The sequence below is a fragment of the Polypterus senegalus genome, chromosome 4 (assembly GCF_016835505.1).
Source record: "Polypterus senegalus isolate Bchr_013 chromosome 4, ASM1683550v1, whole genome shotgun sequence".
Lineage (NCBI taxonomy): Eukaryota > Metazoa > Chordata > Cladistia > Polypteriformes > Polypteridae > Polypterus > Polypterus senegalus.
Window position 1 is genome coordinate 253,744,061 of NC_053157.1, and position 13,361 is coordinate 253,757,421.

A 13,361-nucleotide genomic window follows, 5' to 3' on the forward strand; every position below is an offset into this window, starting at 1 on the left:
AAAGGCAACAGTTGGCGGTGGTGTACAGTTTCACATTTACATTAAATTAAATTGTCACACCTCACATTTATAACTTAATTAATGAATTCTTTGTATTTATATATCACTTTTCTCACTACTCAAAGCGCTCAGTAATTGCAGGTTAAGAGCATTGTTCAAGGGCCCAACAGAGCAGAGTCCCTTTGGCATTCACGGGATTCGAACCAGCAACCTTCTGATTGCCAGTCCAGATTCCTGGCCTCAGACCAACCACTCCGCCCAACTGGGTGCTACCTCGATCCAACCATCAGAATCGACACTTTCCTTTAAATATTTGTTCATGCGTCACTTCTGTCACTTTGAATCATGAAGATGTGTCAATCTCTAAAGAGGAAAAAGCTCACAAATGTCCTCTCCATGGAGCAATGAAGCCCTCAAAGAGCTCTGAGATCCACCTCTCCAGACTCCAGACTCTGTGCCAGCGACTAACTAAAGCAGCCATTACTTCAAGAAGGGAACTTCAGAACCTAAACTGCTGTGCCAGAAAGAGTCACACGTTGTCACTATGACGTTTCAGAAGACACAAGAAAGAGTTGAGCTGAGGAAGACAACAGAACATCTTAGACAAAGAACCACATGGCAGTCACAAAGAGATCAAACAATGGCACACAACTCCACACGACACCAGATGTCATCTTTAAAGACTTGGTGAGGTAAAGCTGCTTATCTGTGCCAAGCAAAATCAGAACTTAAACAGCCAGCCAAAGACCATCTTTGTCACATTTGGCTGTGCCTGCGTAATGAGGTGAAGACGTGGTCAGCTTTTACAAGTCCTGTGTAGCCTGAGGCTGTGTGTTTAACTGAGACATCAGACTAACATTCAAAGTGAACTGCTGGAGTGGAAAACTTGAAGGTCCAAGAAAATCTGAGCTGAGAAGATCCAGCACCTCTGCTGTAGTTGGTGTCTGTCTGTCTGTCTGTCTCGTGGCCCGTCTTTTATGTCAGTTTACAAGCAGGTTTTATATTTCTGTAATCCTCGTGATCATTGAATCGTATCGGTCTGTTTCTTAGACTGAGTGGGCTTCAGTTACCTTGACGGAGTCTAATAGTTGGGGGCTTTACTGAATAATCTGACAATTTTGAGAGGATTAACATCAATCAGTCGATTCTCCTCACCCACACCATTGACACAACTCTGATCGGTAAGAGACGAGAACTTACTATGGGATGGACAATTTGACTATTAAAGAGCAGCAGCATGGCGACGTACAAATCTGTTTTCTTTTAATTTAATTTTATTTGTAAATCTGCACCGAGCTCTGAATCTGTCTAAAGCTCTGAGTCTGCAGAGTGTAATAAATACAGTGAAAAGAAAATATTTGGGACCTCCTCTCAGCCTGCATAATAACTGACTCTCCTTTCAACAGTAAAGATAACAGTGGTATGTCTTTCATTTCCTAGGAACATCTGAGTACTGCGGTGTTTTCTGAACAAAGATTTTTAGTGACGCAGTATTTAGTTGTATGAAATGAAATCAAATGTGAAAAACTGGCTGTGCACAAATGTGGGTCCCCTTGTCATTGTGCTGATTTGAATGCCTGTCACTGCTCAATTGTGATTACTTGGTTGGCTGAGCTCGTTAAGCCTTGAACTTCATTGACAGGTGTGTCCAATCATGAGTGGTCAAAGGTATTTAAGGTGGTCCATTGAAAGCTGTGCTTCCTTCCCTTTGACTCTCGTCTGAAGAGTGACAGACAGCATGGGATCCTCAAAGCAACTCTCAAAAGATCTGAAAACAAAGATTGTTGAGTCTCCTGGTTTAGGGGAAGGCTACAAAAAGCCATCTCAGAGGTTTAAACTGTCAGTTTCAACTGTAAGGAATGGAATCAGGAAATGGAAGGCCACAGGCACAGTTGCTGTTAAACCAACCCAGCAGGTCTGGCAGGCCAAGAAAAATACAGGAGCGGCATATGCAGAGGCAGGATTGTGAGAATGGTTACAGACAACTCACAGATCACCTCCGAAGACCTGCAAGAACATCTCGCTGCAGATGGTGTATCTGTACATCGTTCTAGAATTCAGAACATTTGTATGGCAGGGTGATGAGACAGCAACCCTTCCTGCACTCCCGCCACAAACAGAGTCGCTTGTTGTATGTCAATGCTCATTTAGATAAGCCAGATTAATTTGGGAACAAAGTGCTTTGAACTGATGAGACAAAAATGGAGTTATTTGGTCAGAACAAAAAGAGCTTTGCAGGGTAGATGAAGAACACCGCATTCCAAGAAAAACACCTGCTGCCTGCTGTCGAATTTGGTGGAGGTTCCATCATGCTGTGGGGCTGTGTGGCTAGTTTAGGGACTGAGGCCCTTGTTAAAGTCAACGGTCAGATGAATTCAACCCAATATCAACTAATTCTTCAGGATAATGTTCAAGCATCAGTAACAAAGTTCAAGTCACACAGGGGTTGGATATTCCAACAAGACGATGACCCAAAACACAGTTCGAAATCTCCAAAGGCAGAGGGAGAAGTGCAATGTTCTGGAATGGCCGTCACAGTCCCCTGACTTGAATATCATCGAAAATCTGTGGGATGATTTGAAGCAGGCTGTCCATCAAATTGAACTGAACTGGAGAGATTTTGTATGAAGAATGGTCAGAAATACCTCCATCAGAATCCAGACACTCCTCACAGGCTACAGGAGGACAGCGTCGAGAGGCTCAAAGGAGCAAAAGGAGGCTCACCTGAGTATTGATGTCATATCTCTGTTGGGGCATCCAAATTTATACACCAGTCTAATTCTGTTATGATGCATATAACATATTTTCTGTTAATCCAATAAACTTCATGTCACTGCTGAAATCCTACTGTGTCCTTAAGGCATGTCGTATATTAAAAGGAAGTTGCTACTTTGAAAGCTCAGCCAATGATAAACAAAATTCCAAAGAATTAAGGGGTTCCCAAACTTTTTCATATCACTGTAAATAAGAAACACTGACGTGAATTACACTTTAGCAGACCCCCTGTGACAGGTCATCACTTCTCTCACCTTGTGGTCTTCACTTTATGAGCTCCTGTCTCACATTAACTGTTCACCCTCAGTGTCTCCTCAGATGTTCTCTCCATGAATTCTCAGCTTTCTCTTTAAATCTCCTCCTCCTCCTCCTCACTGAGCAAAGACAAACTTTCACTTTAGTTTCTTCACAAGTCACTTCCTTGTTTGTCTGACTGATTCTCTTTGCCTGTCTCTCCTCAGACTGATGATGGCTGAAGCCCAGCTGTGTAGATTACAAGACGAGTTCACCTGCTCGGTGTGTCTGGACACCCTGACTGACCCCGTCACCATCCCCTGTGGTCATAATTTCTGTCTGAAGTGCCTCACTGACTACTGGGATCGGAGCCAAGAGTGCAGCTGTCTTCAGTGCAGAGAGACGTTCACCATGAGGCCTGCTCTGAGAAGAAATAATCTGCTGAATGAAGTCATCAAGAACTTAAAGAAGACGACACTCACTTCTACTCCATCTCAGAATTATGCCAGCCCTGGAGACGTGGAGTGTGATTTCTGTACTGGGAAGAAGTTCAGAGCGGTGAAGTCCTGTCTAACCTGCATGGCCTCCTACTGTCAGACTCACCTTCAGCCTCACCTTGAAGGAGACGCCCTGAAGCACCACAAGCTGGTTAATCCTGATGGAAATCTGAAGGAGAAACTCTGTGAGAAACATCAGAAAAGTCTGGAGATGTTTTGCAGAACTGATGATTCCTGTATCTGCATGATGTGTGCGGTGACTGGACATAAAAATCATGAAATGGCTGTGCTGGAGAAAGAAAGAGAAGAAAAACAGGTGAGTGGAGTTTAGTATTTAATAGAAAATAACTAAATAACAGGAGTTAAGGTGTTTGTAAATATGGATGGATGGGGACATCTGTTCATCTGTCTTATAACCTGACTTTCAAGTACAGGATAGTCCTGAGCTGGAGGATATCTAGCTGACATGGAGGGTAAGGCTGGGACACTCAGTATTATCCATGGACCACAGATGGTGCTCTCATTAGGCCGAGCTCAGTTTCTTTGTGGTCTAATTAGTTTTTTCTTTAGAGTATCTGAGGCAGTGATGGGAAAACTACAACCAGCAGACCAGAACGTGTCTGTAACACGGGTGCGAGTGGCCCTTGGTCTGTTTGTGGAAATATCTAACACTCTGATCCTGATGAGGTGTTCTTAACAAGAGAATGCTGTTGTTGGCTTGTGTTAGCATAGATGGTCACCACACAGTGTCATCCAAAGCAAGGGCGGAGTGTTGGCTCTGAGGCTAGGGATCTGCACTGGCAATGGGAAGGTTGCTGGTTCGAAGGCCTTAAAATGCCAAAAAGGACACTGCTCTCTTGAGCAAGGCCCTTAATCTGCAATTGCTGAGTGCTTTGAGTAATGAGAAAAGCGCTATATAAATGCAAAGACGTATTATTACTTCAATACCCCAAGGCTTCACAACATGAATAAAATCAATCTGTAGTGCTGCCACATATGGGATACGTGTGTTTAAAGAAAGAGAGTAAGCAGTTGTGGAAGATAAGATGAGCACAGATAAATGAGCAAAAATCTACTCAGTAAACACTGAAGTACCTCTTTGACCTTTCTATGTAAGTAAAACTAAGAATTACTTGCCTGAAAATACGCTCAAAGTATTAAAGTTAAAGTCCGTGTCGAAACTGCTCTCTGATTCAGCAGTGCAATATGGCGTCAGGGCTGCCTACTCGATGTACGTTGTGTTGATATAAAATTAGCGCAGGTTGTGCTGTTTTAATTAAGAACGATGCCAATTGTGCTTGTGACAAAGCCGGATGAAGACCACCATGAGCCCCAGGGTATCCCAATTCAACTGGTGCCTCCCCCTCATCACATGCATTTGACGGTTACTTGTGTTCTCTTCTGTGTATTGTGTTGTATTGACTCGTTTTATTTTGACACCCACTGTACACTCAGCCTACCTGATAAGGGGGTCTCTCTTTGAACTGCCCTTCCTGACCTTTCTTCCATTTTTTCCTACTTGGGGTTTTTAAGGAGTTTTTCCTCATCGTCTTAGAGAGTCAGGGCTGGGGGTCTGTCAAGAGGCAGGCCTGTTAAAGCTCATTGCGGCCCTTCTTGTGTAATAAATAAATTGTATTGTGTTGTGAACATCACATACGTCAACCATAAACCAGGCACAGGCATTGAAGTAGAAAAACAAATCCCAAACATTTTATCGTATCAAAATAAATTTAGCAGGTGGAGCACTTGATTTTTATGGGGGTTGATGTATTATTACGATTAATATTAATATTTTCAATTTATGACTGATAGTGCTTAAGATAGAACTTCATTTTTTGTGTGGCTTTTTACAGAAGCTTTTTAAATAAAGAAATATATAGATAGATAAATAAATATACATAAACACACAAACTATGGTCTGAACATACACCAGAATGGAAGTTTAAAAAGAAACAACAACAACATTTATTTTTAGAGCATATTTTCATACAAACAATGTCGCTCAAAGTGCGTTACAGGATGAAGAAAGAGAAAAAAGAGAAAGATATATAAGAAATAAAATTAGGCAATGCTAATTAACAGAGAATAAAAATAAGGTCCAATGGCCAGGGAGGACAGAAAAAACAAAAAAAAAACTCCATACAGTTGTAAAAAAAAAATCTTCAGGGGTTCCAAGGCCACGAGACCACCCAGCCCCCTCTAGACATTCTACCACACATCAATGACCTCACAATCAGTCCTCATGGTATTCAGGGTACAAGAAATTGCTGTTGGTATAAAGGAGCCCCAGTCGTGCTCCTCAGGGTTAGGGTGTCAAGCCACAGAGATGAGTGCACCTTTGTCACACAAGATGATAAAATAAGTGACACCAGAAACACACAAACTGAACACAAACACAGCTCTGTGTAGCAGGAGATCTTAACTCTTACACCACGCGAACTGGCTATAGTCGTGTCTCAGTGCAATTTGGGAGCATGCAGGGGCCGAGTACATTCGGCGACGTACATTCATTGAACGCCACAGCCGGTTATAGTCAATTCAGAGAGCAATTTGCCAGCACGGCGGAGCTGATCAGTGGGTGCTGTCCATTCGTTGAGCAGCCAGCTCGTGACCACTGGCGCCCCCTACAGCACTGCAGCGTCACTGTCTCTGGGATTGAGTTGCTGAACTAGACTGGCCTGCCAGCATCAGCGCTTACCTCTGTGTGTTTGTGTTCAGCCCGTTCAAGTGCAGTTGACTCTGTGATTTACTGAATCTCATCAATGGCGTCAGTTGCTCCTTGTACAGATCATAATTGATTGTTGCAGTAGTTTTATAAAATAGTTTTCACAGTTCATTGGCAGAGTGTGAAATGATGAGTGTTGCAGTAATTGTGATGCTATTTGCATGAAAAAAAAATATGTGTTCCATTAAGTCCATAAACTGAACTTCAGCTGACGTAAGGTAAGTCATCTCCTCACAGTCTCTCTTTAGGTTTACTTTTCATTACACCACGGGGCTCTCACTTTGAATGACTGTCCATTTTCTCTTTTTGAGCATTCGAACACATCAAATGTCTCATTAAACTAACTTATGAGATGCCTGCTCTGATCCTGCTCAACCCGCTAATGAATTTTGTTTTTTATTGGACAGGTTTATAACCGTGAGGATTGATCGGTGACAGTGGCAGACAGCACGTTGTTGTAAATGTCTGTACTGTCGGTAAAATCTTGAATTTTTGTGTTTCTAGCAAATGCAAAGGCCCCTTTGTGAGCATCTGTGTCCCCCAGTAGACCCAGTCACATATAGACATATTAGTTTAACATTCTGTTTAGATCAGAGTCAACTTTATTGTCATGTCAATGCAGTTTAGCATCTCACCAGGAAGTGCCAACAGTAGGCAGTGGCTGCAAGTAGTTCATGAAACAGTAAGGTACAATAGGGCAGCATACAAATGAGAATATCTGTCTTCTAATATAATACGCTACTGTCGCTGTCTGTTTGTCTGTCTGGGATTTTAAATCACCTGTACTTCACAAAACATTTGACCTGTTGATCTGAAATTTGGTACACATATACTACGTGACATCTACTGTCTGCTTTCTTGGTGATGATTGACCTCCAAGGTTAATCCTCTTTTTATTTTTACTTTATTGTAGAATCAACTATCTGCAGCAGGGTGGTTCATGCATATGGGCACTGTTCTCGTTCCCTACCAGCTTCGCCATCACTTCCTCTACCTCTACATACCATAAATCATTCTTGAGGCAGATTGAACACTTAAGTCCCAGCTTAAGTGAAAAAAATTAAAGAAAACGTACAAAGTAATTGCAACACAAACACGGACTTAATCAGTTTTAACGTGAAAAGATGCCAACAGAAGAAGAGATGAAGTGGGCTGCTAGGGTGGAGAGAAGAAGAGCTGCTCAGGAACGAGCCAGTGTATTAACCTCTGAGCAAACAAATGATAAAAACGTACAGAGAAAGAGGAGGAAGACTAGGAATGATCAAGTCAAGTGGACTCACTGCACGTTATCGTTATATCAGTGATCAGTCATTACTGGTCTACAGTGGGAGCCACGTCAAACAGCCGCCTGGAGCATGACAGGTCCATGACAGGACCATGACAGGACCATGCACGATCCGTGCACGGAATGTGATCCCCCGCGATGACGCAGTTAACGATGCCCCGCCCCATAAACGCCCCCATGCGCTTTCTAAAAAGATGGTTGCAATGCTGTATATTCCCGCCAGATGGAGCATTGACTGCTTCAGTTAACTGCAGTGTCCAGGAAGCCCTATACCGTATCTTTAATATACTGTATAGGCAGTTCTTGTATTGTCAACATAGTTTCATAAATAGATGATGTGGTAAAAAAAACAACAACAAACCGATTAATAAAACAGATTTGTTAAATCACTCAATACACAACCCATGATGATTATGCTATTTATTATTAAATAATGAATTAATAAGACTAGTTAGTAAAATATTTTTATTCTAGACTATAAGTGAAGAAAAAATAAAGCAAGTTACAGTAGGCGGTTGATACGACAGCTTGCGTGGTGCAATGCTAAGAACTGCTGATTTCCGATCCGTGCTGTATAAAATCATCACATTCAAATATTAACAATTCCCACACACCCTTCCTACATTCACGACACGTGTACTTGTTGCAGTGTACACATCTCTCTGTGCTATGGTTCCTATTACACTGAATGAGCACCTGACATTGTACTTTCTTCCCTATATAAATCACATTCGAGTATAGCGCGTCTCCAAATAAATCACATTTGAGTTATAGCGCGTTTTTATGTGAAAACAGCATTGTCAGATTTGGGGGTCGTGAACGCGACTGAGAGAATGGAACTGAATTTAAAAAAAAAAAGCTAACCTTTACAATTATCATGCATTTACATATTCGTTTTCAAATAATATTGCATTATTATATAGGAGCTTCCCTGTCTGCCTATCATATAGTGCCTTTCCTTCCTACCTATATCTATATATCTATCCCCTTAGCTGTTTTTATATATCTATTATACAGTGCCTTCCCTGTTTATTTATATATCTAGTGCCTTCTCTGCCTGTCCTGATTGCATATAGCGCTGAACTCACTGCTCTGTACTATTCTGTCCTCTGCATGTCCTGGAGTACAAAAGAAACAGCACCATACAGCAACATGTGCGAACTGGCAAGATCGGGAAAAACACGCGTCACTGATTACAAACCGCAAGATGAATGAAAGAGACAATATATGTAAAACATCATCGACTAATGCAATATTATTTGAAAACGAACAGCGTCAGATCGGGTTTGAATATGCGCCAATCTGACGCTGTTCGTTTTCAAATAATATTGCATGTACTGTGCGTTGAAACTGCTTCACTGAATAAGATGACTCCTTCTGTAACAGCATCAGCGTGTATTCAAACCCGATCTGACGCTGTTCGCTTTCAAATAATATGCATGTACTTAACTATTTTAGAATAAAAACATACATTTGATTTCAGTCAGTCTGTAAGAGCCAGTGTACATTACGGAAGCGTATTAGGGCCACGGTGAAAAAAATACGGACACAGTGAAGAAAAAAAAAATCTAAATGTCGAGATTAAAGTCGACATGTTGACTTTATTCTCGACATTTCCACTTTATTGTCGCCAATTATGTCGAGATTAAAGTCGACATTTCCACTTTATTCTAATAGTTTATTTTGTCAGTAGAATGTCGCAAACTAAACTAAATCTTAAAATGAATGTTTAATTTACTAGATTTTCTCAAACCCGTCATTAATTAATGTAGCACATTAAATGCTTTATATTAAGTGTTCCCGACCCAGTTAAGTTGTGTTTACACGGATTACTGTAGAAACGGAACACACGTGAAATGCGTGTATTCCAAATAATGATCTATTATTTCCACTCTAAAACTCCACTTCACTCCCAGATAATCAATCAAGGCATGAGCTGGGAGAAGTTTGTGCACGTTTTAAGTCGTTGGGGATGGAATAGCCGACTCGGAACCAGTGGTGCGCTGTCAGATCCGGAAATCTCTGCATGACAGTCTCGTGCACCTTCTCTTTAAATTCTTGGGCAATTTGGCTTTGCCGTTTGTCCCACTCCAGTTCAATGTAACCCATGGGTCTCAATCACAAAATCAGCCAACACTGTAAACAGATGACACAACAAATTATATACTCTGAAACGTTCATTTGAACATTTAAAAATACAGTATATACAAAAACATAAATATAAAAACAATCAACTATTATTGTTAAAGTCAGTCTGCTGTTCAGGATCAAGTTTACGGGCTTCGTTTAACGTTGAAGCACTAACGCCAAAGTGCCACCGTGTGTGTGTGTGTGCGCCCGGCATTCGTCAGGTTTGTCTGAGCTGGCTTTAACACAAACACATTTGCGCACCAGCAGGACGAAAAAACATTTTAGCACCATCTAACAGTCAGTAATAAGGAGAAGTCAGTACATTCTCCGTTGAGATTTCTCACATTCCACTCCTCCTAAGTTTGTCTTTTAATGAAGTTCTAAGAAAACTAAGAAAAATATTTTGGGTCACTTAAGCACGAAACAGCACAAATGATCAAGATTTTAATTGTTGTTATCATTTTCTCAAACATGATTTTCCAACTTGGCGTTTATAAAGATTCAGACAGACTGAATTTAAGAATGCACCCCTAGTAACCTAAAAAAAACACACACACACACCGAAGAGCAAAGCGGAGCTACGCATTCACACCTCAGACCGTCTTTTGTCTTGTAAATGAGGTCTCCTAATTCACCTTCCAATCCCCACCAGCACACACACTCTTTGTCTGTACTGTACACTGTTGCTGTTTGTTAGGGCACTTGGTTATACAGAGTACTTTAATGTATAAAACACTTACTTCCTGGTTTGTTTTATTTTAAATATAGCTTATTACCTTATTCAGCAAAATAAACAACGTTATCTTTGTGTTAATTATTAACGTATTGATGTCTTTTAATTAAGGACAAAAATAGACCATGCGCTTGTGTTTAGGACTGCTGAACAGCTGTGTTCATAGGTTTAATCAACGATTTACAAGACAACAGTTAAAGCATTTGTGGATGAGAGGTGTGTGTGTGTGTGTGTGTGTGTGTGTGTGTGTGTGCGCTCCTGCATTTCTCCATTGGCTTTAACACAAACACATTTGCGCAGACAGGTCTAAAGAACCCCTCCCCCCGCCAAAAAAACACACACAGAGCAATTAGCACCACGTCATAGTCAGGATTCTCCACTGAGGTTTCTCACCTTCTAAGTTTGTGTTTGCTCTTTTGATGGAGTTCTTAAAACCCAAAAAATAAACTCACTATAATAAACACAACACTCTCTCCTCCTCACCCAGACACTTTGCTCCTCCACCTCCCAGCACAGCTCAGTGTCTGGACTGAGGCACCGTCCTTTTATAGCCCCTGACCCGGAGGTATTCCTGTCCCGACAGTCCATAGTTCCTTACTCCTTCCGGGTCAGGGCAATCAGTCCTTTTCTTTAACCCGGGAGCACGTTGTTCGTTCCTGTCACGTGACCATGACGTACTCCCGGGTCATAGGGCATGAAAGAGCCCATAAGCCCCCCCACAGCGACTCCTGATGGCCCCCAAGGTATCCAGCAGGGTTGTGTAAAAATACTACAAGGTCCATAATGCCCTGCTGGACCTCGGGCATGATCCTGCTGTCGGGAGAGCTCCTCCTGGCGGCCTGGGGGTGCGGACCGGCATGGAAAGCCGGCAATCCTCCACACACAATGAGCTCTTTAGTTTTATTGGGTGAGGTTATTGTTAGCGCACCAAGTTGCCAGGTGCTTAACATCCTCTCTGTAGGCTGACTCGTCATAGTCACTGATCAGTCCTGTTACCGTAGTGTTGTCTGTGAACTTTAAGATGTAACTGAAGCCATAGAAAGGGACACAGTCATGGGTGAAGAGGGCTAAACACACAGACCTGTGGAACAGCGATATTCAGGATCAAGTGGAGGATGTCTGGTTGTTTAACCTTACAGACTGGGGTTCAGTGACCACTTACAAAGAGAACTGATGATGCTGAGGTTGCTGAGTTTAGTTACCAGATTGGAGGGGATGATGGTGTTAAATGGGGAGCTAAAAGGAACAGATAGAATCCTGACATAGGAGTTGTTGTCATCCATGTGTGTCAGGGAAGAGTGACGAGCCGATGATATGGCATCCTCCGCTGACCTATCGGATGACAGGAAAACTGGTAGGGATCTAGTGTGGGAGGTAGACTGGATTTGAGGTGGGCCAGAACCAGTCTCTCACAGCACTTGGTGATGATAGGGATGAGTGCAACAGAGCAGTAGTCTTTCAGAATTTAAGACAGGCAGAGACAACAGCCTGGGCCAAAGACTCACTGAAGATGTCATTGACTTGCTCAGGTAGTTGCCCAGTGCAGGCCTTAAGCACGCGCCCAGGTATGGCAGCAGGACCAGCAGCACTGTGTGCATTCACTTTTCACAGTGCAGATTAAACAGTGGAGGTGGTAAGTCTGAGGGGCTGGTCGTCTGCCAGAGGGGCAGTTCTGGTTATAAGTGTTTTATTATAAACGTTGTTTAGATCATCAGAAAGGCAGACATTACTTGATGTTGAAGTTGTATTTACCTTCCTGTATTCTCTGATGATCTGGATGCCTTGTCACATATGTCTGGGGTCTGAGTTTCGAAATGATCCTCAATTTGTTGTTTGTATTTCTGTTCGGTTCTCCTGATGTCCTTTTACAGGTTGACCCTGGATGTGCTGTGGTGGTCAGGGTCACCAGATCTGAATGCTTTGTGCAGGAGTTTAACCTCTCTCTTCATCCAAGGCTTCTGGGTTGGGAACGTCTTCACCTGCTTGTGATTTCATTAACGCTTGTATTGATGTACAGTACGACAGGAGAGGTGATAAATAAAAAAATAAAAAAAAGTTCATGAAATTAAATGAAATCAGAACATACTCAATTTGACATTGTGATCGGGGAGTCTGGCATTTTGACCAATGGGTTTGACATTGTGTCCAGTTCGTCTCCCACCCAAACTAGAACACAGCTACCATACACAAGTCTCTGGCCCCTAAGAACTCTTTTCTTTTCCCACATCTGGCTTACAGCACAGGTGCTTTTTTACCAAAACCTCATCTTCTTCTTTTTCTTCTGCCCCCTTCCTCTTTTTAATCCTACGCCCATCTCACAGGAGAGACTGTTTTTAGTAACAGACCCAGTGGAACTTCCAGCACACAAAAGAAACACCACACATGCCTTTCTGGGTTAAAGTCCTCATGGGATAATGGAGCAGACCCCCCTGTAAATACTTCTAAAGCACCTCAAAAGGCTTCTTGTTCAAATTGCAAATCCCATCCACCCTTGGTGGCAGACAATTGTGAGCACTGGCAGAGAGAATATGACACCCAGGATACTAAATGATCGCATTGCCCCATCTCTCACTACCCCTCCATTACTCTGGTCTCCTGTTTGGGTGAGGTACCAGCAAACTATCCTTTAAAACTTCAAAATGCCAACAAAACTATCTAATGACCTGTAAGTCTTATTAGGTGACTTAATTCAATGTCTATCTTCATTTAATCAGATTTCAGTGAAAAGAGAGGTAGAGGAAAACAAGAAGAGCTTCACTACTCTGATACGGTGCATTGAGGAAGCCCACAGAAAACTGACTGAGAGGATCAAAGAACAAGAAAAAAGAAAAACAGAGAAGGCTGAAGGAGTCATTGAGCAACTAGAGAAGGAGATTGAGGAGCTGAAGAGGAGAGAAGCTGAGCTGAAGGAGCTTTCAGAGACCAAGGACCATCTCCACTTCCTACAGGTGAGAGCGACACTTCACATGGAGTCTGTTGGAC

General features: G+C 42.2%; 1 protein-coding gene across 1 annotated transcript in view; it reads left to right on the forward strand.

Moving 5' to 3' along the window:
- Positions 1-3,217: 3,217 nt before the first annotated feature.
- LOC120529054 (E3 ubiquitin/ISG15 ligase TRIM25-like) overlaps positions 3,218-13,361 on the forward strand; it is a 15,646-nt gene continuing 5,502 nt past the window's right edge. The window contains exons 1-2 of the mRNA XM_039753114.1: positions 3,218-3,822; positions 13,094-13,354. Of these exons, the coding sequence (XP_039609048.1) occupies positions 3,241-3,822; positions 13,094-13,354 (843 nt within the window). The 5' untranslated portion in view covers positions 3,218-3,240. The remainder of the gene's footprint in view (positions 3,823-13,093; positions 13,355-13,361) is intronic.